This window comes from Zalophus californianus, chromosome 9 (assembly GCF_009762305.2).
Source record: "Zalophus californianus isolate mZalCal1 chromosome 9, mZalCal1.pri.v2, whole genome shotgun sequence".
Classification (NCBI taxonomy): Eukaryota; Metazoa; Chordata; class Mammalia; order Carnivora; family Otariidae; genus Zalophus; species Zalophus californianus.
The window spans coordinates 46,348,887-46,376,065 of record NC_045603.1 but is presented as its reverse complement, the minus strand read 5'-3'; the positions used below and the strand labels follow the sequence as shown (position 1 = coordinate 46,376,065).

At 39.0% G+C, this 27,179-nt stretch overlaps 1 protein-coding gene across 1 annotated transcript in view; it reads left to right on the top strand.

Annotated features, from left to right (window-relative positions):
• The window catches only part of KCNMB4 (potassium calcium-activated channel subfamily M regulatory beta subunit 4), a 60,584-nt gene that overhangs the window by 7,479 nt on the left and 25,926 nt on the right, over positions 1–27,179 (top strand). The window contains exon 2 of the mRNA XM_027592327.2: positions 20,423–20,550. Coding sequence (XP_027448128.1) covers positions 20,423–20,550 — 128 coding nt within the window. The remainder of the gene's footprint in view (positions 1–20,422; positions 20,551–27,179) is intronic.

The following is a 27,179-nucleotide window of genomic DNA, read 5'->3' as shown; positions in this document are numbered from 1 at the left end:
TGTTTGGTAGCAGAATCCAGCAGATTGGGTCACTAGAAGGTCTGTCTGTATACTGAAGCACATGTGAAGGAATATCCATTCATCTAATTTTTCTTTATCACTCATCTGGTTGATATAGCAGACTAAATGGACTTTGAAACCTTATCCAATGTCCAGTTTACTAGTTGTAATCTAACTATATTGCAGTAGCATGTATTGATGATGTATCTCATTAGAGAAAATTAAATCCTAGAAACTTAAATCTTAAATCCTATAAGTTTAATCCAATTTTTCCTTTGTAATAAAAACATTTACATAATTATTTTTATCAGGAGAACTTTTTTAAAAAAATAGTTCTAAAGAACAGAAAGCCAGAAAATATTGATTAGTGAAAGCTAAATCCTCAATTCTGATGATTATAATTACTTTCTGTTTTCTCTATTTCAAGGATAAAAATGGCAACAAAATTCATCTTTATCTCTCTTACCTGCTTCTATTCTGGAACGTTTTGTTTCTTTCAGTGGTACCATTATTCTCTGCTATTAATACTTGTAAAAATTTTCACTGCCAGTGTCCTAGTCAAGACCATTATCATTTGCTTTGATTATTTCAGTATCTCTTTGCTGATCTCCTTATATCTAGTCCATTTTATCCTGCAAACCAAGGGTTCTCAAAGTGTGGTCAGTGGACCAGTAGCATCAGTATCATCTGTGAATTTGCTAGAAATTCACATTCTCAAGTCTCATCAGAGGTCCACTGAATCAGAAACTCCACTCCAGTTTCTGACTTAGTAGTTCTATGTTGAAGTTCAAGAATTTTACAGTAAAAAGTATATAAATACGTGGGGGAAATGAAATGATATAAAGCAAACGGTAAAAGAAGGCAAGGAAAAAGAGAAAAAGAAATGTACAGGTGGAATACCAACAACAAAAAATAAGATAGCACATTTAAACCCCAATTTATAAGCAATTATATTAAATATAAATGGACTAACTTCCATTTAAAAGACAGAGATTGTAGAGGTGCCTGCGTGGCTCAGTCGTTAAGCATCTGCCTTCAGCTCAGGTCATGATTCCCCGGATCCTGGGATTGAGCCCACATCGGGCTCCCTGCTTGGCAGGAAGCCTACTTCTCCCTCTCTCACTGCCCCTGCTTGTGTTCCCTCTCTCACTGTGTCTCTCTCTGTCAAATAAAATCTTAAAAAAAAAAAAACAGAGATTGTAGACTGGAGAAAAACCCAAACAAACTCAAATATATGCTGTTTTTAAGAATCATACATAAAATATAAGGACATAGAACAGTTGAAAGTTAAAAGATGGGGAAATATGCATATAAACGTCAGTCAAAAAGAAAGAAAAGACAAAAGGAAAGCTGTAGTCTGCATTATATAGAGTAGACTTTGAGGCAAAAATTTGTTACTAGATAAAAAAGGGACATTTTGTAATTATAAAAATTTTAATTCAACATAATTTAACAATATTGGAATATACCTAAAAATATAGCCTCAAAATACTTAAAAAAAATAAAACAACTCAAAGGAGAAATACACAAGTCTATCATGGTAGAGATTTTAACACACTTCTGTTTGTGACTAATAAACAGTCTGACAAAAGTAATGTCAATACATATATAATAGATTTAAATAACATGTTTAACAACAGACACAGCTGACATATAGAATAGTGTATCCAGTAGTATCAAGGTGTGCATTATTTTAAGTGCTCCTATAACATTTACAAAAACTGATCATACCCTGGGTCATAAAGTAAGCCTCAACAAATTTTAGAGGAGTGAAATAATAAAGATTATATTCTCAGTGAAATTAAACGAACAATTGTTAAGTTTTACTCAAAAACATAGAAAATGTGAGAAGTTCATCAGGGAAAGAATAAAATTATGAATAAATGGTGCTTGAACAATTAACTCTACATAAAAAGGAAAATTTGACACATAATTCACATTCATAAAAACCAGTTCCAAATGGAAGAAAAACTAAATATGAAAAGAAAACTATAAAACTCTCAGGAGGTGGCATGGGAAAATATCTTTATGACATATGTTTAAGAAATATTTTCTGAAATGAGGCTAAAAGAACAAATCATAAGAGGAAAAGACTGATACGTTTGAACACATTAAAATAACAATTTCTCTATGATTAAAATTATTATACACAAAGTGGAAGTATAAGCCAAACTCTAGTAGAAAATAATGGCAAACAAGTAATAAATAATAAACAAAAATGAAAATGTCTACAAGTCATTAAGACAATGGTATAGACAATGGGAAGATGAGCAAAGGATATGTACAAGTGATTCATGAAAAAAACTCAAATGATCAATAAATGTGAAAAGGTGTTCAATTCTACTAATCTCATGGAAATCCAAATGACAACAATAATGGAACACCATTTCACACTTACCAGTTTGGCAAAGCTTAATATAACCAAGTGTTGGTGAGGATTCAGAAAAATGGTAGTTTTACCCATTGCTAGAAAATTGGTTCAACCACTTAGGAAAATAATCAGACATATTAAGTGTAACTGAAGCTGTGCATACCCAACAACCCAACAATTTCACTTCAAGGTATTTACTCTAAAAAAAACTTTAACACATGTCCAGGGAAATATATATATATATTTTGAGATATCTATATATCTATATATTTATATATCTATAGATATATATATCTATAGATATATAAATATATATATTTATATATATGAGACTTCCTCATATATATATATATATATAGATATATATATATATATGAGGAATTTCATTGCAGAATTGTGTATAGTACTGAAAAATAGAAACAACCTAATTGAATTAATTAGGATATTGGATGAGATACTTTAACAGGAACCTAATCACAGTGATTTAAACAAAGCAGGTACTGTTTTTGTTGTTTTTGTTTGTTTGTTTGTTTTGTTTTTTTCTTTTGTAAATGTCTGAGCCTATAGGCAATCCATGGGGCTGTGCCAGTCTGATGTGGAAGATTACCCAAAGACCCAGGTTCTTACCATCTTGTTGCTCTACCATCCCCTAACATGTTTTTTACTAACTTGATCATGTCTGCCTTTTGGGCAGTAGGACAGGGGAAAAGTGAAAATAGAGGACAGGCAGCTTTCTTTAAAAAAAAAAAAAAATGGCATGTAATTTACATAAAATGATATTTGCTCTTTTAATAGGTACAATTTTTAGTATAGTCACACAATTATGCAACATTGTCACTTTCTAATTTCAAAATATTGTCATCAATCCCCAAAGGAATCCCATACACATTAGTACTCATTCCCTATTCTCTTAACTTGGTCATGGTATATAATCATTTTTATATGTTCCTAGATTTGGCTTGCTAGCATTTTGTTGAGGATTTTTACATCTATAGTTATCAGGTATATTGGTCTGTAGTTTTCTTGTGATGTCCTTGTCTGATTTTGGTATCATGATAATAGAATTAGTTGGGAAGTGTTTCCTCTTCTATTGTTTGGAAGAGTTTGTGATTATACACCATGATCAAGTGGGATTTATTCCAGGAATGCAATGTTGCTTCAATGTGCTAAGATCAATCAATGTAATACACCATATTAATAAAATAAAGTACAAAAATCACATAATTATCTCAGTATATGCAGAAAAAACATTTCACAAAATCCTCTTATGATTAAAAAAAAAATCAGTAAACTAGGAATAAAAGAGAACTTCCTCAAAGAGCAACTACTAAGAGCTAATATACTTAATGATGAAAGGTTGAAAACTTTCCCCTAAGATCAGAAATAAGGATGTCTACTCTTGCCACTCCTGTTTGATGTTGGAGCTTCTACCCAGGACAGTTAAGCAAGAAATATAAAGACAGCCGGATTGGAAAGGAAGAAATAAAACTACCTCTATTTACAAATCACTTGATCTTGCATAAAGAAACTCCTAAAGAATCTACCAAAAACAAAACAAACGAAAAATTCATCTATTAGACATAATAAATTCGGCAAGGTTACAGAATACAAGGTCAATATACAAAAGTCAATCGTATTTTTATATACTAACAATGAACAATCAAAAAATGAAATTAAAAACACAATTCTATTTACACTATTATCAAAATAATAAAATACTTAGGAATGTATTTCACAAAAGAGTATTTTTAACAAAAGACTTGTACCCTGAAAACTACAAAACACTATCAAGAGAAATTAAAGAAGACCTAAATAAATGAAAAGATATCCTTTGTTTGTGAATTGGAAGACTTAATATTGTAAAGATGGCACACTTCCCAAATTGGTCTACAGATCCATTAATATCCCTATCAGTTGGACTGTTGTTTGCAGAAATTGACAAACCGATCCTAAAATTCATATGGACATTTAAAGGACACAAGGATAGCCAAAATGATCTTGAAAAAAGAAAACAATGGTGCAAAACTCACACTTTACAGTTTTAAAACTTACTGGAAAGCTACAGTAATCAACACTGTGTGGTACAAGACATACCAATCTATAGAGTAGAATTGAGAGTCCAGAGTAAATGAGCACCTTTATGGGTAATTGATTTTTGGCAGTTCTGTCAAGAGCATTCAACAGGGAAAGAACAGTCTTTACAACCAATGGTGCTGGAACAACTGTACGCATGCAAAAGAATGAAGTTGGACTCCTACCTCACACCATATACAAAAATTAACTTAAAATGGATCATAAACCTAAATGTAAGAGCTTAAACTATAAAGCTCTTAGAGGAAAACGTAAGTGTAAATCTTTATGACTTTGAATTAGGCAAAGTTTCTTAAATATGACATGAAAAGCACAAGCAACCAAAGGAAAAATTGATGATTGGACTGATACACAATTAAAAACTTGTGTTTCAGAGGACACCATCAAAAAAGTGAAAAGACAGCCACAGAATGAGGAAAAACATTTGCAAATCATATATCTGATAAAGATTGAATATCCAGAATAAATAAAGAACTTTTGCAACTCAACAACAATTAAAAAGGCAGATATATGGGGTTCCCCGGGTGGCTCAGTCGTTAAGCATCTGCCTTCGGCTCAGGTCATGATCCCAGGGTCCTGGGGTCGAGTCCCACGTTGGGCTCCCTGCTCCGTGGGAAGCCTGCTTCTCCCTCTCCCACTCCCCCTGCTTGTGTTCCCTCTCTCGCTGTGTCTCTCTCTCCGTCAAGTAAATAAATAAAATCAAAGGCAGATAAGCCAACTGAAAGATAGGCAAAAGATGTGAATAGATATTTTTCCAAAGAAGGTATACAAATAGTCAGTAAGCACATAAAAATATGTTCAAATGTGTACAGGGTGTCTTCTTGGGATGATGAAAATATTCTAAAACTTTTGTGGCAGTGATTGCACACTTCTGTGAATCTACTAAAAACCATTGAATTGTACATTCTATTTTTTTACATTTTTTAATTGTAAATTTTAATTTTTTAAAGGTTTTATGTATTTGAGAGAGAGAAAGTGAGCAAGAGTGAGAGAAGGAGAGCATGAGTTGGGAGGGAGGAATAGAGGGAGAGGAAGAAGCAGACTCCCTGCTGAGTGGGAAGCCCAACATGGGGCTCAATCCCAGGACCCTGGGATCCTGACCTGAGCCGAAGGCAGATGCTTAACCGACTGAGCCACCCAGGCGCCCCTGAATTGTACATTTTAAATGGGTGAATGAAATGGTATGTGAATTATATTTCAATAAAGCTGTTATAAGAAAAAAATGCTGAAAGGAGATTTGCTTTGCGAATTTTGGCATTTCAAGTAACTCATAAAGAGATGTCTTATTCAGTAAATGATGTTAAAACTTCCCTATTATTTGGAAAAATATATATTTTAAAATATTAATTTTCCAAATAAAATTTATTTGGAAAATACTCAGAAATTATTTGGAAAAAATTTTGATAAAAATAAGATACAGATTTAATTAAAATAAAATTATAATTTTGATGGAATAAGAATTTTGATGCATAAAAATAAACTGGGAAAGTAATTGATAAAATATAGGTAAATACTTGCATAATTTTTAGGGCTGTACAAGCCTTTCTAAACATGACACCAAGGGCAGAAATCATAAAAGAATGCACTGATTTGTTTAATGACATAATAAGAAAAGCTTATATATGTTTTAAAAAAAACATTAAAATTTAAAGAAAAAATGACAAACTGGGGAGAATATTTGCACTGTGGTAGAGAAATGATTCAAAACCCAACATATGAAGAGCTCTTAGCAATAAATGACCATCTCTTCAGTAGCACACTAGGCTTGATGATTAATTTTATATGCCAACTTGCCTGGGCTAACAAATGCCCAGAGAACTAGTAAAATATGATTTCTAGGTGCGTCTGTGAGGGTGTTTCTGGAAGAGACGAGCATTTGAATCGGTAGTCTCAGTAAGGAAGATCCATCTTCACCAATGCCAGTGGACATTATCCGAACTGTTGAAGGCTTAAATAGAACAAAAAATCAGAGAAAGGGCAGATTTGCTCTCTGCTTGAGCTGCTACACGTCATTGGCGTCCCTCTGACTGGGGCCTTTAGACTTGAACTGAATTACACCACCCGCTTTCCTGGGTCTCCATCTGGTGAGCAGCCGACTGTGGGACTTCTCAGCTTCCCTTATTGTATGAGCCAATTCCATAGTAAATTTCTAATGTGTCTACATATATACTGTTGGTTCTGTTTTTCTGGAGAATCCTGACTAATACACAAGGCCAGAGAGTGAACAGGCAGTTTGGTGAAGAATTACAACTAAGCAGACACATGGCAAATGTGTGTAATCTCACTAATATTCAAAGAAACTCCAATTGTAAATGTTTCCAGGTCAATTCTATGAAAACAGACAACTTGGATCCTATCTTATTTTTTTAATTTTAATTTTATTTTATTTAAATTAAATTAATTAACATATAGTGGATTATTGGTTTCAGAGGTAGAGTTCTATGATTTCATCAGTCGTATATAACACCCAGTGCTCATTACATCATGTGCCCTGCTTAATGCCCGTCACCCAGTAACCCCATCCTCCCACCCTCCTCCCCTTTAATCCTATTTTAAAGTATGCCAGAGCACACGGGAAACAGGGAACACTTCTGAAATTTTTTTATGATTTTAAGAGTACATTGAAACAAACACCTATGATAGCATACATGTTCAGATGAAAATTATGGGACAAATTCACTTAAGAATATATTATGCAGCCATCAAAAGGAATGAAATCTTGCCATTTGCAACGACGTGGTTGGAACTGGAGGGTATTATGCTGAGCAAAATAAGTCAATCAGAGAAAGACATGTATCATATGACCTCACTCATATGAGGAATTCTTAATCTCAGGAAACAAACTGAGTGTTGCTGGAGTGGTGGGGGGTGGGAGGGATGAGGTGGCTGGGTGATAGACATTGGGGAGGGTATGTGCTATGGTGAGCACTGTGAATTGTGCAAGTCTGTTGAATCACAGACCTGTACCTCTGAAACAAATAATGCATTATATGTTAAAAAAAAAAAAAGTAGGAACGGAAAAATGAAGAGGGGGAAATCGGAGGGGGAGACGAACCATGAGAGACTATGGACTCTGAGAAACTGAGGGTTCTAGAGGGGAGGGGAGAGGGGGGATGGGCTAGCCTGGTGATGGGTATGAAAGAGGGCACATACTGCATGGAGCACTGGGTGTTATACGCAAACAATGGATCATGGAACACTGATGTAATGTACAGTGATTAACATAACAAAATAAAAAATGTTAAAAAAAAGAATATTTGCACAAAATTCTAAGTGAGAAAACAATGGTAATCACAATGATGGAAGCACTGGAGGTTTAAATTTTTATTTTTGTTTATATTTTCTAAAATAATTTTCTGAACAATGTCACATACCCTCTTTTGTAAGCCGAAGACAGCACAAAAGTGATGAGGTCTTGTTTCAGTGGTTATATTGTCTTTATAGATAATGGGTCTGTCATTGATGTGAGCCTAATTACATAAATTTTCACAGATTGAGTTGATACAAATTACGTATGTCTATATCGCAAACATACCACAAATTAAGTCAAAAGAGACGAAACGAGGAGGGAAATTGTCAATATGTGATAAAGATTAACTTTTTTGCTATGTAAGGACTCCTAAACATCAGCAAGAAAATGACCAAAATGGGCACAGGTCATGGATAGTCAGTTTGCAGAAAAGAAATACAAATAGTTTTTAAAATATATAAAAAATATTACCTCTATTTAAAAATGCAAATTGGGGCACCTGGCTGGCTCAGTCGGTTAAGCATCTATCTTTGGCTCAGGTCATGATCCCAGGGTCCTGGGATGGAGCCCCAAGTTGGGCTCCCTGCTCATCAGGGAGTCTGCTTCTCCCTCTCCCTCAGCCCCTCCCATGCCCTCATGCTCTCTCTTGTGTGCGAGCGCTCTCTCTTTCTCAAATAAATAAAAATCTTTAAAAACGTGCAAATTAAAACAAGAAGTCCCATATCCTATCAGAAAGTTTAATAATACCAGATTACTTTTTATTTTTTTAAGGATATGAGGATAGTCCACTCTTCGTAAACTGCTAGCCAAAATGCAGTTTGTACAATCTCTTTGGAACACAACAGTCATAAGTTTTGAATGCATACACACTTTTATTTTTCCTGTTCTCACATATGTATGTATAGATACTTGTAAAAGGAAGTTTATTGCTCCTTTGGAATTGCAAAAGACTGGAAACACCTTTAATATTTTTCAGTAGAGGACAAATTAACAATTCTTGCACATCCATATAGTAGAATTTAAAAAAGAATGAGATAGATCTCTCTATGCAGATATGAAAGCACAAGATATATTGTTAAATGAAAGAAAAAGATTAAGACAGAGAAGAGTGTACTCATATTCATGTTAAAATGTAGAAAACATCTGGAAGAATGTACAACTGTTAAGCATGTTTGCCTGGGTGTTTTGGCTTGTGTATCTATTATGCTTTATTTTATTAATTTTTTAAAAAAGATTTTATTCATTAGAGAGAGAGAGTACACACAAGCAGAGGGGAGGGACCACGGAGAGGGAGAAGCAGATTCCCTGCTGAGCGGAGAACCTGAGCAGGGGGTTGGGGGGGTGGTCAACTCGATCTCAGGATCCCAAGACCACAACCTGAGATGAAGGCAGACGCTTAACCGACTGAGTCACCCAGGTGCCCCTACTTTATCTTTAAATCAAAATAGTAGTATGACCTTGGAAGTTACTTAGCCTCTCTGCCTCAGTTTTTTTCATCTATAAAATGAATGGTAATAGCATCTATCTCATTGGGTTATCAGGATTAAATGAGTTAATATGTGTGAAACACCTAGAATAATGGCCCCGCACATGGTAAACTTTTGATGAATATTTGCTATTATTATTATGAACATAGTTTAAAAAATCAAATAGTGCTATAACTTTATTGGAAGGGGGTACTTCTTTTTTTTAAAGATTTTATTTATTTGACAGAGAGAGACACAGCGAGAGAGGGAACACAAGCAGGGGGAGTGGGAGAGGGAGAAGCAGGCTCCCCACCGAGCAGGGAGCCTGATGCAGGGCTTGATCCCAGGACTCTGGGATAATGACCTGAGCCGAAGGCAGACGCTTAACGACTGAGCCACCCAGGCACCCCGGAAGGGCGTACTTCTTTATTGAGATTCCTCTGTCTCCATCCCTTTTGCAACCCAGAGACAATATTTTATTGTTAATGTAAATATTTTTAGTTTATTTTTCTCTAATATTTATCTCCATGTTTCCAAATAGTAGACTCTCTGATGTGTATGTTTAAGATACTATTGACCACCTATAAGGGAATATGAGGAATTAGCTTCCTTACACCATCCCATTCCACCTCATTTTTCTGCCCTGAACCTTTAAATATGGTTCTATCATAATTTTTGGCTAAACAAATATTGAGCATTAACTTATTTTAACTATGTAAATTATTGTTCATTTCTATAAATGTTTATTTTCCTTGAGCTGATAGTCATCCCTTTCTCATATATTCTTACTTTCCTATGCACCTTTCTCTTCCTTTTCCAAAATTTTCCCACAAAATCATAAAACTACTTTGTACACTATTTTGCATAAGGTTATTCCATTTAGCTCCACTGTTTTCTTTTTAAAGAAATCTCCTGGGATGCCCTTTCTGGATTCCTTCAGCCTACTACTGCCCCGAATTGAACTGGGTACACGTTAGGCCTGCTGTGTCTCCCTCACGTTGAGTACTCTGTTTCCTTGATCCAGTGCCTTCCTTTTTCTTGGTTTATACCTTTGTTTCAGTGGAGTACATCCTCAAGTAGCTTCCTGAGAAAGGATGCATGGGAAATACGACTTTTAGATTTTATGTTTTGATCAGAGTTCTGTTTCTGAGAATTTAACACAATCTCATCCCTTTAATCAAAATGCAATTTTGTTAGGCAGTGTCCATAAATCAGTGTAGGTCTGTACCTTCAACATCATTCCTTACAAGAGAAACAAACAATCAGAAGCTCTGCTCAAAATGATGCTCACTGAGCTCAGATGTTTTTCATCCACCCAAACTGGTCAAGTACCCACTAGCATACCACAGAGTACTCATGGGGGTATGTGTATCCCAGTATTAGAAAAACAGGCCTAGATTAACAACTATTTATTAGGACAGGTTGTGAAAGGCGATAGTATCAAAGGAGAAGGTGCGATGGGAGTGTGAGCCATTTGCTTATGACACTTGTTTCCCAGCATGACCTTCTTCAGCCCTGTAAATGGCACCCCTATGTTTTAGTGGGTCAGAATGCCCAGTGTACAAAGGGTAGCATGGTAACTTGATGTTCCATGTTTAGACATTCTGACCCTACTGGCACTCAGTAACAAATCAGTGGTTTCTTAGAAGGAGAATATTTGCCAAAGAAAGCATGGGTTTGCTCTATGTTATCAGGGCTCTTGGTGGGCTCCATGTATCCCCCCAATCTGGCACAGACCTCATATACTGTTGGAGGCACTGGGCCAAAAAGGTGAGTTGAGAGGGCTGTGGCCTGGAGCAGCTGGAGCAGGTTCTCCTGCTCTAGCTGCCACTGAAAGTTGGTGGCATTATGGGTTACTCAGTAAAAGGGTCAGAGTAGCAATCTCGAAAGTGGGTATATGTTTCTGCCAAAATATAAGGGAGTCCACCAGGCATTGTGACTCTTTCTTATTTTTAAGGAGTGAAAGATGCAGTAATCTGTCTTTCACTTTGGAAGGGATATTCGGAAATTCCCTAGACTACTAGACTCCCGGAAGCCTCAGTGAGGTGGCAGCCCCCGCCCCACCCCCCCCGAATTTCCCACTCACTGGCACACCTGTGCTTTACCAAAGAATCTAGGGCACTTTGTACTCCCTGCTTCCAGGTGCAATAATCAGCATGTTATCATCAATGTACACTGTAATGTTCTGTGGGAGAGAGTGGGGGTTAAGTTTCCTGTGGAGTAGAGCATAACAACCAGAGAGAGTTGAGGCAGTGCTGAGTAAGGCAGTCCTGAAGAAGACTGGAGAGTCTACACCCTCTCGGTCAGGTAAAAACAGCTGTCTCTGATATTGTTTGTCCACAAAGATGGAGAGAATAGCATTAAATCAATCGCCATAGAATAGTTTCCAGAGGTAAGTTTATTTGCTCCAATAAATAGACTACCTGAAACGGCCACCACTGATTCATTTAACAATATAGCCATTCTCCAAGACTTGTCTGCCCTCTTTAGGAGCCAAATAGGCAAGTTAAACGGCAACATGATGGGAATCCCACTCCTGTAATCTCTGTGACTTCCTAGAGTGGCAATACTGGTTTATTGGTTTACTATTTGGGGAAAGAGCAGGTAGTTTCAGACTCATCCACCAAAATAGCTTCTGTCTATGAGTAAGGGGGTCAAGGGAGGAATTGAGGACTAATGTTAAGTACGTGTATTGCATCTATACCTTCAGGATCTATAGGAACAACCACATGGACTCTCTGGATCCATCGTGATACCAACTTGGGCCCAAACTCCATTTTCTCCTGACACTACGAGCCTGCATTGTGAGCACAATCATACTTAGGGTCCTCAGGGATAAAGGTTAGCCCAGAACCAGTGTCCAATAATACCTTAAATGTCTGCCCTTTCTAGACAAGCCAAAAACCAGACTGTTAACTGTAGAGGACAAACGATGGTTGCCAGAGGAGAGGTGAGTAAGGGGATGGGTGAAATAGGTGAAGGAAATTAAGAGTACAAGTAATGTATAGAATTGTTGAATCACCATATTGTACACCTGCAACTAATATAACACTGTATGTTAGCTATATTGGAATTAAAATTAAAAAAAAATAAGATAAATGTCTGCCCTTTCCCCCCTGCACAGCTGCTCTGGTAAATGTCTGCATGTTCTCTGGGGAAAGGTTAGAAGATTTTCAGTAGGTGCTACTTCAGGTACTACCAAGGGGTCTGTCCCCAGAGATGACCAGCCTCCTCTTTATTCAAGGAGCTTTTGGCCTGGGGATTGGATGAAGAACCCTCTCTTATGTCATAGTGGCTTACCGGACTACATTTCATCAAACCTCAGGTTTTTTTCAGCTATGTAGTTCAAGGAGAACCTTCAAGGGTGTTCATCTTTTTAGTCCTAGGGACCCTATGATCTGTTAGCCACTGTCAAAGATCCCTGTGGGATTAAATTATTTTTATTATGCTCACAAATTCTGTGGGCCAGAAATTCAGACAGGGCATAAAGGGGACAGCTTATCTCTGCTCCATGTTGTCTGGTCCCAGTGGAATACTCAAGGGCTGGAGGCTGGAATCATCTGAAAGCTCACTTACTCACCTGTCAGGTAGTTGATGCTGCCTACTGGCTGGGGGCGGGGGGGGTCTCAGTTCCTCTCCACATGGGCCTTTCTGTGTGATCTCTCTGCATGGGCAGTTTTGGTTTCCTCGTCGAAAAGTGTCTGGATTCCAAGGGCAGGCATTCCTAAGAGAGAGTTGCAGGCAGAAGCTATGTCATCTTTTCTGATTTAGCCTTGGAAGTCATACAGGATCACAGGCTTATCCATGTTCTAGGGAAGGAAAGATAAAGCTGCACCCCTAAATAGAAGAGTGTCAATGTCACATCGTAAAAGCTTGTGAAATGGGATAAATATTGGTGTGGCCATCTTTGGAAAACACACTCTACCACAAGTAGGACACATCAAGTTTTTATCACCATCATCTATCAGTCCTGGTCCTCGGGGCCTTAGCATGGATAGGGCTTGTTGGTCTCCTTCATGCAGAAATGATGGCTGTAATATTTCATTAAATATGCATATACACACTGAAATTTGTGTACAGTATCTAATACAGCACACAAATAATGCCATCAATGCAGCATATCTGAATGCATGCATGAACATTTAAGAAACTTTTATTTCAGTGTTCTGTATGGTCATGAGGATTGGCCACCTCCTCAAAGATTTTAAATTAGGATCATATGCCATGGAACCCATTTTTACAATTACTGTCATGCTTGTTACAAATAATAACTATTGAGTTTTTTCCAGATTAAAACTCCTTGTTTTGATTTGACTTTTTCTATTGAGATTCGATCTCTATTTTTAGTATAGACACTGTATTTTTATTTTCTAACTCTAATGCTGAATGAACTATTTTCTCTTGAAAGTGGAATGTCATTTGAAACTTTTCTCAGTTTTAATAGAATCACCAACCTGAACAGTCTGCTTGATTCCAGAGGTTAATTGAATATTACTAAATTACAGAATGCAGATAGTATCAACACATGATAATAAATTCTAACTAAAAGAGCATTGGTGGGTGGGTGGAAATACTATGCAGAAGGTAGTGAGCAATTTTTCATTGAAGCATTTAAAGAGAGAGGAACAATCCTTCAGTGAGTAGTAGTTCAGGTAATTGGGCATTTTTCAACACCATCCCCCATGCCCCCTATTCTTCAAGCACATTAGATGACTCAGTCTTTCTGGAACATTTATACACAAAGTCATTGCACATGCCATTTCTTCTTCTTGGAATGTCACCTTCTCAAGCCATTCTCTGAGAAGCAAATTCCTGTTCAAACTTAAAGACACAAATCAAAATCATCTCTTCTGTGAAGCTTCTCTCATACCCCCAAAGCCAAAATCTTCACTTCTCTTCTGTAATCACAAAGCACTTTGTGAATAAAGTTTAGCTACTACTACTACATTGCGTGCTCCTGGGAAGGGAGGGGAGAGACAAGTAAAGGGTGAGTGATATCTAACCTTTTACTCTGTCCAGTACTCAGCAATCAGGAGCGGTTTGTTTCATAAATTATCAGTTCTAAAAAGTTGTCATTCCAAGGGAAAGGAGAGCTGTTAAAAGTACAGGTTCCTGGTCTTACTAAATCAGACCCTCAGGAGGGTGGATCTTTTTGATGAGCGACCCAAGTGGTCCACAGAACAGACTTTGATGAACACTGTTCTAGGCTGGGTACCACACTGTAACTGCCCAGCCTATTCTGTCTGAAGAGCTTATTTTAGCTTCTCCTGTTCTTAGTTAGCCTCGCTTTTTATGTTTTCTAAGCCATTTGTTTGAACTTCAGGTTCTTCCACAAGATTATTTTCATTTAGCTTTCAGATATGGATACTCATTCTGGAACCACCTGCCCTAGAATTTAATTTTTTTTTAGCTGACATATAATTTTACATGTGTTAAATTAACCTACATCCATAAAGGTGTGTGTGTATACAATTAATGAAGTTGAGGCATATGAAACATTATGGAAGTTACAGTTTTTATGCCATAGTGTTTTCCTAATTATATGTTTATACTGTCAAAAATGTCATTAAAGTTATAAATCATAACTGACACAAATATCTTATAGGATTTCAGAAAATGGGGGCTCATAGTATAAAATATAATTAGACCTGTGTTCCAATAAATAATGTGTTAATAATTTATTTTCTGGTTAAAAAAATTCTTTTAAATAATCTCTCCACCCAATGTGGGGCTCAAACTTACCACCCCAAAATCAAGGGTCTCATGCTCTACTGACTGAACCAGCCAGGCACCCCAAGAATTCATTTTCTAACCAAGTTTACTTTGGAAATCATTTAATCAGCTAAACCAATTCTAGTGTTAAGTCTTTCAATTCTATCCTCCCTAACCAAATGAAGTCAATAAAGAAACTGGAGAAGAAAACCAGTTTCTCCATTTCCGTTTCTTAGATAATGCCTAACATAGAACTCGTTCCCTGATGTTTTAAATGGACCACGTGTTTTGTGCAATTGTTGTTTAAATGACTCAATAAAGGAAGAAAGTGAACTCTGCCTACTCTGCCCACATGATTGAAATGCAATCCTCAAGACACAAAAGAACACACTCAAGAGGGTACTATTAAAATGTAAATCCATTGTGATGGGCTGAAAAGAATGCTATTATAAATCTTGATAAACCCTAAAATAAGATAATGGAAAAATAAGTCATAATAAGTACATAATCAAATATTCCACGTCAAATGGTGATAGTGTCTTCCCTTAAAAAACTCACTGAAGGCTTAGCCCACTTGATTCTGTCAACTTGGTTCGTTAATTCAAAAGTCAAAAAAATTTTTTCTACCAGGTAAGCGTTAAACAAATATTTTTATCACATTGTCTTTTTCTCTTGACTTTTTAAAGAAAGTGATTTCATGCAAGTTTAGGCAGCAAGTGACACAGACAATAGTGGAGGTTATTTGGGTGATAATGATATTAGAAATTGGGAAATGCTGCCTTTGCAAGTGAAAAACACAAAAGGTCAGAATTGTATGAAGAAGTTTCTCCAAGGGAACGCTCATTGTCCTCTATGATCAAAGACATTGGGTCTATAAATTCACCTAAGTGAAATTACATCCATGGCACCAAAAACCAACCCTGGAGCCAAATTGAGACAGGAGGGAACAAGCAAAGACTTACAATGCAGTTCTTGGAGGAACCATGAGAGACTATGGACTCTGAGAAACAAACTGAGAGATCTAGAGGGGAGGGGTTTGGGGGATGGGTTAGCCTGGTGATGGATATTAAGGAGGGCACGTACTGCATGGAGCATTGGGTGTTATACGCAAACAATGAATCATGGAACACTACATCAAAAACTAATGATGTAATGTATGGTGATTAACATAACATAATAAAACAAATCAAAACAAAACAATGCAGTTCTCGGAGAGAGTACCAGGAAAACAAAGCGTTGCCACAGACTGCCTCAGCCCCTCTGGGAGGGCTACACCAACTCCATTCCCAAAGAATCATGACACTGGTTCTCCAAGAGAGGGATGCAGAAGTCAGGGCATCTCCCTTACCCCCAAAGCAGGGAGCTTCAAAGAGAGAAAACTGGGAAGCCCTAAAGATAGAGACGTGGGGCCGGGTGGTACAGTGGTTAAGAACACTCTGCAGTCTGAATCTCAACTTTTCCATTTGCCACTGTAACCGAGGGAAAGTTTTCTTAAACCTCTGCCCCTCAATTTCCTCATCTGTAAAACATAGGCGATTATACCATTTGCTGATTTGGATTAATTGAGATTTGGATTCATGAGATGCTTCACCTATAATCAATAAATGTTAGCCACGACAACAACAGTGATGCTGCTGAAACGGTGTATATTATTGTCTGGCCCTGCCCCCAAAGGTGAGACAGTCGTAGTGGAGTTATGGTAGCGCCTGGAAACCCATCAGGTTTGAACAGCCTAGAGAGGAAATGAGTCTCTGACTGAATTTCCAAAATTTTTTTTCCCCTAGAACACTGCTTTGAATTGGTATTTATTATTTTAAAATTCTTAATCTACACTGATCTGCTAGAGTTGAGAAGGAATCTTGGGAGAATCCAAGTTAGGCTTCACAGAAATTTTAAAGACAAACTAATTGGAGAATCAAGATATAAGAAAAAAAATGATTTTTAAGAACATACGGTTAGTCTTTAAAAATTTTCCTTTTAAGGTGATGTGAGCTGTAAAAGTTACTAGAGTATTATAAGCTCATTATTTAATCTGTGATACTCTGGGAAAGAATGCAGTCCATGAAAAAAATACTTGAATTTTGATCACAGGCTATTTTTCCTCATGTGAAAAAAGACTTTGCTTCTAAAAGTTCACCCACACTACCTCAAAGTATTCTAAAGGCGAGGAACATTTCTTTTTTTCCCACGTGAAACCACAACATACCTACTACAGACTTTACTCACTCAGTGAAAGTTTTTGTCTGATCTTTTCAGACAAAACACGTGGACGTGACTCTCCTGGTCAAATCATAGAGTTGTCATCTGGTGGAGATATTTCTTTTAAACCTATTTCCCCGCGATAAAAACTAAATAGCAAAGAGTTCAAACTGAGTTAACTTGCAAAATTTAAAAATCTGCCTTAGTTCCATTTGGTTGCTAGTTGTTATTCCCTAAAATGTTTAGTGTACCTCTTGGGTTGAGGATAGCCATTGCAAAAAAGGCTCTGATGGATTTTAAGGTTTCACACAACCTTTGAAGAACACAATCAGGTGGTACCTACTCTCACTTTATAAACTAATTGACTGTGGTATAGAAAGAAAAATGTTTTAATAGAAGGAAAGGAAATGTCCAGCACATTATAGGACATAAACAATAAAGAAAAAATCAGAGGCCCCTTGTGAACACTAAGCTAATGCAAAGTATAGGTCCTCAAGAAAGGACCTACCACACTTGTCCTTTTTGCTGGCTGGAATGGTGACTTAGTCAGGCTGCCCAGCCACTTCCCCACGGGGCAGGATCTTTTCTGGGAAAAATACTGCAAAAGTGTTTGTAGTCCTGCTTTCTGCTGGGTCCTTTCTTGGTGTGCCTCCAAGAAGAGAATCATAGAAATGTAGAGCTAGAAATTATTTTGGAGAGTTTACAGATTAGAAGAAATGAAATCCAGAAAAAGGAAGTAATTTACTCAAGTCCAAACACCCAACAAATAGTAGGACTGGAGCCTTATCTAATGGCCTATATTGCTTCTAAACCCAACTACTGCTTTGGAAGATCTCAGAATTCAGAATTTCACAGAAACTTTTAGCTTTATATATGTTATACTGTTATTAATAGAACATTAACCATATGTGCCGAGGGTAAATATGCAGTGATCCAATCATTAAAATAAGATTTGCGTAAGATGTTGTAAATGTGTTATGTATAATAGAAAACAACCAAATTTACTAAAATTTAAAATATTTTTGTGTTAAGAGAAATGTTTAACTACTGTGAAAATAGCTTCATCATCTTGAATAAAAAATGTATATAAGTGTGTTATTAGTAATTCTACCAACATTTTGGAAATTTCACTATTACCAGGCGTAGTCCTAAGTGTGAAGATGCAGGGGAAAAAAGAAAAAAGAGCCCTGTTCCAACTTGCCAGTGAATTGAGGAGGGTGATATAAAACAGACCGACCAGTGTGATCCTGGGATTACAGCTGTGGGTGCTCAGGGTGTGATGCCTGTGGCAGGACAACGGAAGGGGGACTTAACTGTGGAGTAAGAAAGAGAAGGTTCCCCCAAACAGGTGCACCAGAGCTACATCTGGAAAGAAGGGAACTAAAAGAAAAAGGGCATTAAAAGAAGAAAGAGCAGCATACACCAGCCAGTAGGTGTGACAGCACATGGCAGATCTGGGGACTATGTGCTGCTGCTTTTTGTTTCTTGTGGGTATTTTTTTTTTTTGAAAATTTTATTTATTTATTTATTTATTTATTTATTTATTTATTTATTTATTTATCTATCAGAGAGAGAGAGAGAGAGCACAAGCAGGGGGAATGGCAGACGGACAAGCAGACTCCCCGATGACCAGGGAGCCCGATGCGGGACTCGAAATGCGGACCCTGGGATCATGACCTGAGCCGAAGGCAGACGCTTAACGGACTGAGCCACCCACATGTCCTGGGACTATGTGCTTCTAAATGGCGGAGTCCCAGGCAGGGGAGGGCAGATCCTGAAGACTGTACATCATACTAAAAAGTTTATATTTTACCAGAAAATAGTGGGAAGGTGTTGACAAGCTATATGCTCTAAAATAATGCAAATCAAATTATACTATGAAGGGGCGCCTGGGGTGGCTCAGTTGGTCCCAGGGTCCTGGGATCGAGCCCCACATTGGACTCCCTTCTCAGCGGGGAGCGTGCTTCTCCCTCTCCCTCTGCCTGCCACTCCCTCTGTTTGTGCTCTTTGTCAAATAAATAAATAAAATCTTAAAAAAAAATACTATGAAGCTAATGGTTTGTTTGTCTGTTTCCCCTACTCTTTAACATTGGAAATTTTCCTAGAACATCTGGGAGTCGAATGTGATAAAATCACCAGCATCCAGTTGTAGAGCTGACTGAAATCTCAGTTTCCTCATCTGTAAAATGGAGATCATTTTAGGGTAGTTGTAAGAAACACATTAAAGCCTGTTAAACATTTATTGCAGTGTCGGGCATATTGTAAACATTCAGTAACAGTAAATTGGCCCCATCTTTATTGTGATCATCATTATAAAAAACTGAATCAGAGGGGAGCCTGGCTGGCTCAGTTGGTGGAGCATCTGACTTTTGATCTCAGGGTCATGAGTTTGAGCCCCACGCTGGGTGAGGAGGTTACTTTAAAAAAAGAAAAACTGAATTGGAGAAAATGGATTCGAATGCTAAGGGTTAATTTTAACATCTAGAGTTAAGAATAATTTTCCAGGGGCACCTGGGTGGCTCAGTCGGTTGGGCGTCTGCCTTGGCTCAGGTCATGATCCCAGGGTCCTGGGATCGAGCCCCGCATTGGGCTCCCTGCTCAGCAGGAAGCCTGCTTCTCCCTCCCCCACTCCCCCTGCTTGTGTTCCCTCTCTCGCTGTGTCTCTCTCTTTCAAATAAATAAATAAAAATCTTTAAAAAAAAAGAATTTTCCAAATCTGCTGATTCTGTGCTGCTAGAGTAATTAGGTCCCTTCAGAGAGAACTACTTCGTTAGTGGCAGAGCTAGGAAAAGGCATTGGTTAGCAAAGTGCATTGACTACGTGCTTGTGAGGAAGTTTTCTGCTGATTTTACTGTCCAAGAGAATGTAAGAAAAGAAAACTTGAGTTTCAGTGGTTGAGAGCAGTATCTGAGGAGAGCTGTGGGCTTGGTAGTTAGAGGTGGAAGAGGAAAATATCAAGGTCCATAGTTAGCAACTGGGGATAAAAATTAACTTTTTTTTTTTTTTGCTTCCCTCTCTTGATTTTCAGGCCCACAATAGAGTATATCATGCTTTTAATTTGCTATTAGATTGTAACTAATTGTTTATAATCTATCCTCATACTGTAATGACTAAAGATTATTTTTTGCTGCATTTAATTGGGATATTTTCTGTAATTGTTCCAAATTGGAAATTTGAAATGTAATTTGACGATTTCAATTTGGTTCTATTAAAGATTAGGTAGGTCAGAATTAGATTTACTATGTGCGTAATACCATCTCTCTATTAAAAAATAAAGAACCATCTTTCAATATTCTGTAGAATAAGTTTATTTTCTCTGTTCTGTTTTGGTAGTGCTCCTATATTCCTCCCTGTAAAAGAGAAAATCAGAAGAACTTGGAAAGTGTCATGAATTGGCAACAGTACTGGAAAGAGGAGATCGGTTCCCAACCATTTACTTGCTATTTTAATCAATTTCAAAGGTAAGCCAGTATTTACATGTGCATATTAAAGTTTTCTGTAGCCTTTGTAGCTTATTACAAAATAAATCATAGATTGTGCTCACTTGACAAAACATCTGACGTGGGGATAGTCTCAACTCTCTTTGCGTGGAGTTAGGGAAGCGACTTTACAGGTTGGGAGGCAAGTGAAGAATATGGAGGACAAAAAGAGAACCTGTGTCGTGGCACTACCTTCTGGATAGATTAAGAAAGTGCTTTCAGATAGGAACATCAGATACTAGTAGTGCTCCCTGAAAATTACAGATCAATGCACATAAACTGAACAACATGTGGATTTGTGAGCATTTTGGACTGCATCAAAACTTATCTTTCCTTTTCCTTTCTGTTCCGACGAAGTATCAAGAAAATGAGTTCACATCATTTAAACTTCCTTGACTTTGAGAGAACTCAGGTTATGCCATATAACCACGGCTCACTGGACTAGAACAATACAGTACCCACCCAGGTTCATCATAGTAATTTCTTCATTAAGCATTTATTGAGTATTCACAACTCCTTGCCGTATTCTCCACTTAGATATTCCAGTTCCATTACACCTTCTCTTCCTCCCCTAGTCCCTCTTAGTGAAGGCACTACCATCCAGTCATTTACCTAGTCCAGAGAACTGTAATTCTTGATTCACGTTTCTCCTTTACACACTGTAGCTTATATTTGCCATCATGCTGATTTTACCTCCGTAATGACTCTTCTCTGCCTTCCTTCTGCCACCGTGTTAAGTCAGATCCACATGATTTCTCAGCTCTATTAATACAACAGTTCTTCCAACCAGTCCTCCTACCTCCAACCTGCCCCCAGGCCAAGCCCATTGTTCATGCTGCCACCGAGGTGATCTTTCTAAACATGAATTTAATCAGGTTACTCCTCATGGTTTTCAGAGTAAAGTCAACACATCTTGGCATGACTTATCCATCAGGTGCCTATTGTTGCATAACAAACCACCCCAAATCTAGTGGCTTACTACAACAATGATTTATTATTTCTTATAATTCTGTGGGTTGGCTCTGAGATTCACGTGCAGTCAGATGATGGCTGGAATAGCTGTGTGGGGCAAGAGGGCCTCTCATGCTCAGCACTTGGTACCAGTGTGGCCAAAGCGCCTCAGTTCTTTTCCGCTGGCCTCTCATCCTTCATTAGGCTAGATCACCTTCTTTATAATATGGTAGCCTCAGGGCAGCATCTCAAGAGAGCCAGGCCTTGGTTCTGGAATTTACATAACATCACTTTTGGTACATTCCATTGGTCAAAGTAAGTCATGAAGCCAGCCATATTCATGGGGTGTGAAAATCAACTTTGCTTCTTTTTTTTTTAAAAAGATTTTATTTATTTATTTGACAGAAAGATAGAGAGAGAACACAAGGCAGAGCGGCAGGCAGCGGGAGAGGGAGAAGCAGGCTCTCTGTGGAGCAGGGAGCCCGACACTGGGCTTGATCCCAGGACCCTGGAATCATGACCTGAGCCGAAGGCACCCGCTTAACCGACTGAGCCACCTAGGTGCCCCTCAACTTTGCTTCTTAGTAGAAGAAGCTGCAAAGGTTTTGTGGCCATATTTAACCTGCCACAGCATACAAGGCTCCTCGAGTTCTTGCTCCAAACTCCCATCTTTCCAGCTTCATCTTTATGACCATACTCTTTGCAATAGCCGCTCTGAACTATGTGCAGTTCCATAATATCTTATACTTTTATATCCATGCCTCTTTGCTTGTCCTGCTTCTTGACTGCCTTGATGAAGACTCTTCATAGATATCACCTTTTCTGGACTGTTTCCTTGATCTCCAAGTTTGGTTTAGTTGTATACTGGTTAGGATGCCATCTGTTGCATGTAAACAGAAAATTGACTCAAAATATCATAAGAAATTAGGAAATTTATTATTGCACACATTAAGAAATGCATAGACCATCATTAGGGTTGTTTGATGCAGTAACCTAACAGGGTCATCAAGAAGCCAGGATCTCAGTTCTGCCTCAGGTCCCCTCATGGTTACAATACAGTTGCTGCAGTTCCAGATGTCACAGCCAGGCCTTGCAGTGTCCAAAGGCAATAAGAAAATTCTCTCTCAGGGTGCCTGGGTGGCTCCATTGGTTAAACGTCTACCTTCAGCTCAGGTCATGATCTCAGGGTCCTGGGATCCAGCCCTACATCAGGCTCCCTGCTCAGTGGGGAGTCTGCCTCTCTCTCTCTCTCTGCCCCTCCCCCGCTCATGTTCTCTCTCTTTCTCTCTCTCTCTCTCACTCAAATAAATAAATAAAATCTTTACAAAAAACAAAATTATCTTTCTTGGTATGTTTTTCTTGGAATTAGGAAACCTTTTCTCATCTCCCCATAACTGACCTCCCCTTAGGTATCCTTGTTTAGAATGAGTTCTTTTGCCTACACCTAAACCAGTCACAAGTAAGAATAGTCAGAATATACCACTGAGTTGGGGATAGGGCAATATCTTCTAAGTTGGATGGAGAAAGGGTGCACACCTGAGTAGAAAGGAAGGAAGAACAAAGGGGCTAAGATGTTGCGGAACAGTCAAAAGTGCCAGCTACAAGGTATGTCTTCCCTGTTCTGTTTATGCAGCTCTATCTCAGAGATCTGCAACCCTCGCTCCACATAACTATGCTGTAGGAGCTTAAAAAATTAATTGTCAGATTAATAAGGAAGGTTCTTTGCTTCCAAGGAATTAGAATTTATTGGGAGGAACAGGTGCTTATGCAAATAGAAATACGACTTCATCAGCGAGAAATGAAAGGGGAGAAGACCTTGAAGACAGGATGGCTGCAATAAAGAAACAAAGGCTTGACAATGTAAGATACATCATGTGTTCAGGTTATATGATAAGGAGTGGTGAATTTGTAAGGTGGAGAGGTAGTTTGAGGTTAGATTTCTAAAGGGTCATAAATGCCGTACTAAGGAGATTGTCTGCCATATGGGCAATGACAATTTGTGACAAGTTTTGTTTTTAACCAAAGATGGACTTGAGTGGATCTCTGATTTAGAAAGTAACCAGTTTAGGGCCCCTGGGTGGCTCAGTCAGTTGAACTTGTGACTCTTGATTTCGGCTTCAGTCATGATCTCAGGGTGGTGGGATCAGCCCCACGTTGGGCTCCACGCTGGGCATGGAGCCTCCTTGGGGTCCTCTCTCTCCCTCTCCCTCTAAGCCCTCCCAAATAAATAAATAAATCTAAAAAAAAAAAAAAAAAGAAAAAGAAAGTAACCGGTTCGAGTGTTGAATGTGTATTGGAGGAGAACAATGGAGAGTTAAGGGCAGAGTGCTCTAGCTCAGTGACGGGGGAAAGTAAAGAGAATGCTGAGTGAAAAAAATAACCTTTTTGAGTGGCTACCATGTGCCAACCATTGTGAATAATATTGCGTTTAGCTCACCAAATTTCTTATAGTGCCAGCTGCATGTAACATATGAAGAAACTGAGTCTTAAAGGAGTTAAATAACTCACCCAATGTACACAGCTATTCAGTGAGAAAAACTGGAATCCAGTTAGTCTGATTTCTGAAGCTCCTTCTATGAACTGCCTGCTGGTCCTCATGAAGATTTTGGCGGGCCCAGATGAGAGCAGTAGAAGTAGAAGCAGCCAACAGAGGGGTAGGTCAGGAAGATGTGTGAGAGTTACAATCAACAGAACTTAATGACAGTGTAAGTGCTGAGGAAGAGGAAGGTGTCACATTTGCATGGGTGTGAGAAAGGACAGGCCAGCTCTGACTGTGCTGAATTCGAGGGACTCACAAGATATCCAGAAGATGCTTGAAAGTTAGAAATGCAGAGTTTTATTTTTATTAAAGATTTTTATTTATTTATTGTGGGGGAGGAGGGGCAGGGAGAGAGAGAGAATGCCAAGCAGACTCCCCACTGAGTGTGGAGCCTGATGTGGGGCTCGATCTCATGACCCTGAGATCAGGACCTGAGCCAAAATCAAGAGTCAGGCACTCAACCAACTGAGCCACCCAGTGCCCCTAGAAATGCAGACTTTTAGTTCAGGAGCAGGTGGTTGGGGCCAGTGTTAGACAGGTCTGGGAGCGATAGAGGAATCAAAGAGGGAGTGCATACCAGGGATCCATAGAGAGAAGAAATGTTGACAGAGTTTTGGGATCATCTATACTGAAGGTACAGGGAGAAGGAAGGTGGAGGAAGTGGCCAGATGGTGAGAGGCGAGTCAAAAGAGCATAGTGTCTTGGAAGGGGAGTGTTTTAAGGAGAAAGAGGCAATCAAAAAGGGACTATTGAGAGGTCACTGGTTTTGTCAATCAGAGGTCTGTTGGCGGTTTTTGTGAAAACGGTGTAGATGCCATCTTAGAGCAACGGGGTTAGAAGTCATTTTATATTAGCCTGAGGGGAGAATGTGAAGGCACTAGTAAGTGCAGACTACCCTTTCAAGAAGTTTGCCATATCTGGAAAAAGAGTTTGGGGAGGAGGTAGTTCAAGGGAAGCCGGAATGTGTTCAGAGAAATGAGCCCACTACAGACTAAAACTGCTGAGGAAGAGAGAAGCTCTCTTGTTGAGCATAGATAGTAAATGAGGTGGAGTGGAATGAACACACCCTGAGGAAAATGAGACCAGATGAAATAAAAAGGAGTAGTGGTCTTCTTTCGTGAGGTGGGAGCCCGGTAATAGGGAAGGGACACCAGAGGTCAAGACAGTTTGATTCTGAACCCACTACCGAACGAATCGAGTAATCCTTTATGCTTCCTGCCCTGGACTAGGAGCTGGTCTCCGAGCTGACACCTGCAGCTGGAAGCAGGCAGGGGCGCCCCCTCCCACGGGCTGTCCTGACCAGCTGGTGGTCATCTTAACGAACTTCCCCTCACTCGCCGCTCAGGCATCTCTGAAGGCTGCCTCCCCCAAACATAGCTGCCTCCTGTGGGCATGAATTCTGAATCTCCTCAAGTCCCCAGCAAGAAGGACTGTTCCTCCGGAGTGGTGAGAACTCTGAAAGACCAAGCCTTGCATTCCATGCTACTTGTGTTCACTTGAGCAACAGGAAATGTCAGCCCTTCGTCCCTCCTTCGGAATGATACCCATTCCCTACCATTGTCTCCCTGTCCCATTCCCAAGCTGTCGGGGGTGTAGACAGAAGTGGGGGCAGTCTGTCACCACCCATAAACGACTCTGGGAAATCAGAAATTTGGAGTCTGGCTCTTGTACCACGACATATGCAAGAGGAAACGAGCACTGGTTGGAGGTGTGAAAATGGCAGCTCTCAGTACACGTCTTACTACTGCTAAACATGAAATAAAAATAGACTTACTGTAGAGACGCCCAGATGCTCTCGATAAGATGAACTTTATATTTAAAGTAACCTTTAGATTTCACTCAGCTGCAGGAAATTGGGGAGAATAGTTACCAGGAAGTTTCCATTTTCAAGAAAGGATGTTACAGTATCTTAAAAATCTAAGACAGAGATTATTGGAATATCAGCTTTCACTCTTTAAGTCTTATGTAGGAAAGCTTTACTGAGGAGTAGAATCTGCCATGGCCAGAGCAGCTACCAATAGCCATGCCCGCCATGGGAGGCCAGGCCCCAGCGCTCACCCCTCTTTCCCACCCGCAGGGAGGAAGCCGTGCTTGGTGGCTGATGCTGGCTGCTTCCATTTGTGATCTTCCCAGATAATCTTTCAGCTCTTTGCTTCCCTCAGGGTTGGGGTTCACAATCTCCTTCCGATGTGTGGATTTCCTTCTTACATTTTTTTTGTATATATATAGGTAAGTCACCTTTACCCTGCTTATACCATTTTGTTTTCTCTTAGCCTTTCCCTGGCTTATCCTTTCTCGGTGAAACTCACCTTACGCCCTCTTACTGAGTACGCTTTGAGATCCTCATTCCATTGACTGAAAACTTCTTTGCAGTCCCAGGCTTGTCATATAATTCTCCTACTTCATCTTTGCCTGACTGGCTTCGCCTTGAAGAGAGCATGTCCTTGGGAAATGGTTACTCATTCCTCAATTCCCTTCGGATCAAAGGGCTGGGAGGAGAGATGGGTCTTTATTTTTTTAACTTTTCCTTTTATGGAGAGTGTAGTGGTTTGTTTGTTTGTTTTTTTCATGCAGGTCTACTTTTTAATATTTTGTCCTCCTAAGTGGATAGTAGTTCACAGAGTGCACATAGTAGGTACACACACACACACACACACACACACACACACGTCCAACCAACAAGTCCAGCCATGCCACCTGCAAAGTCTTGAATTCATTCCCTTGGTCCAGGCCCTCACTATTTCTCATTATTGAAATGATCGTCGACTAGGCTTTCAGCCTTGGCCTTTCGTCCTCGCCTGCACTACATGGTTTTATTTTGTTTTATTTAAACCTCTATTCGATCTTGTCACAATTCTCGATTAGATTTTTCTGCCTTCTTATTGTCCATAGGATAAAGACCATGCCTTCCAATTCCAGCTCCAACTTCCGTCTATTTAATTATGTGCTAGTCATGCGGAAACAAAAGCAGAGCAGCGGGGGGAGAAAAAGCCAGCCACGCTCCATGCCTTCATGGAGCTTAGAGTCTGTGGCCACACCATCAGATAAATAATTAATAAAGTAGGGTAAATGCTGTGAAGGAAAAGTGAGGGTGCTGCTACGAGATATTGTAACAAGGTGC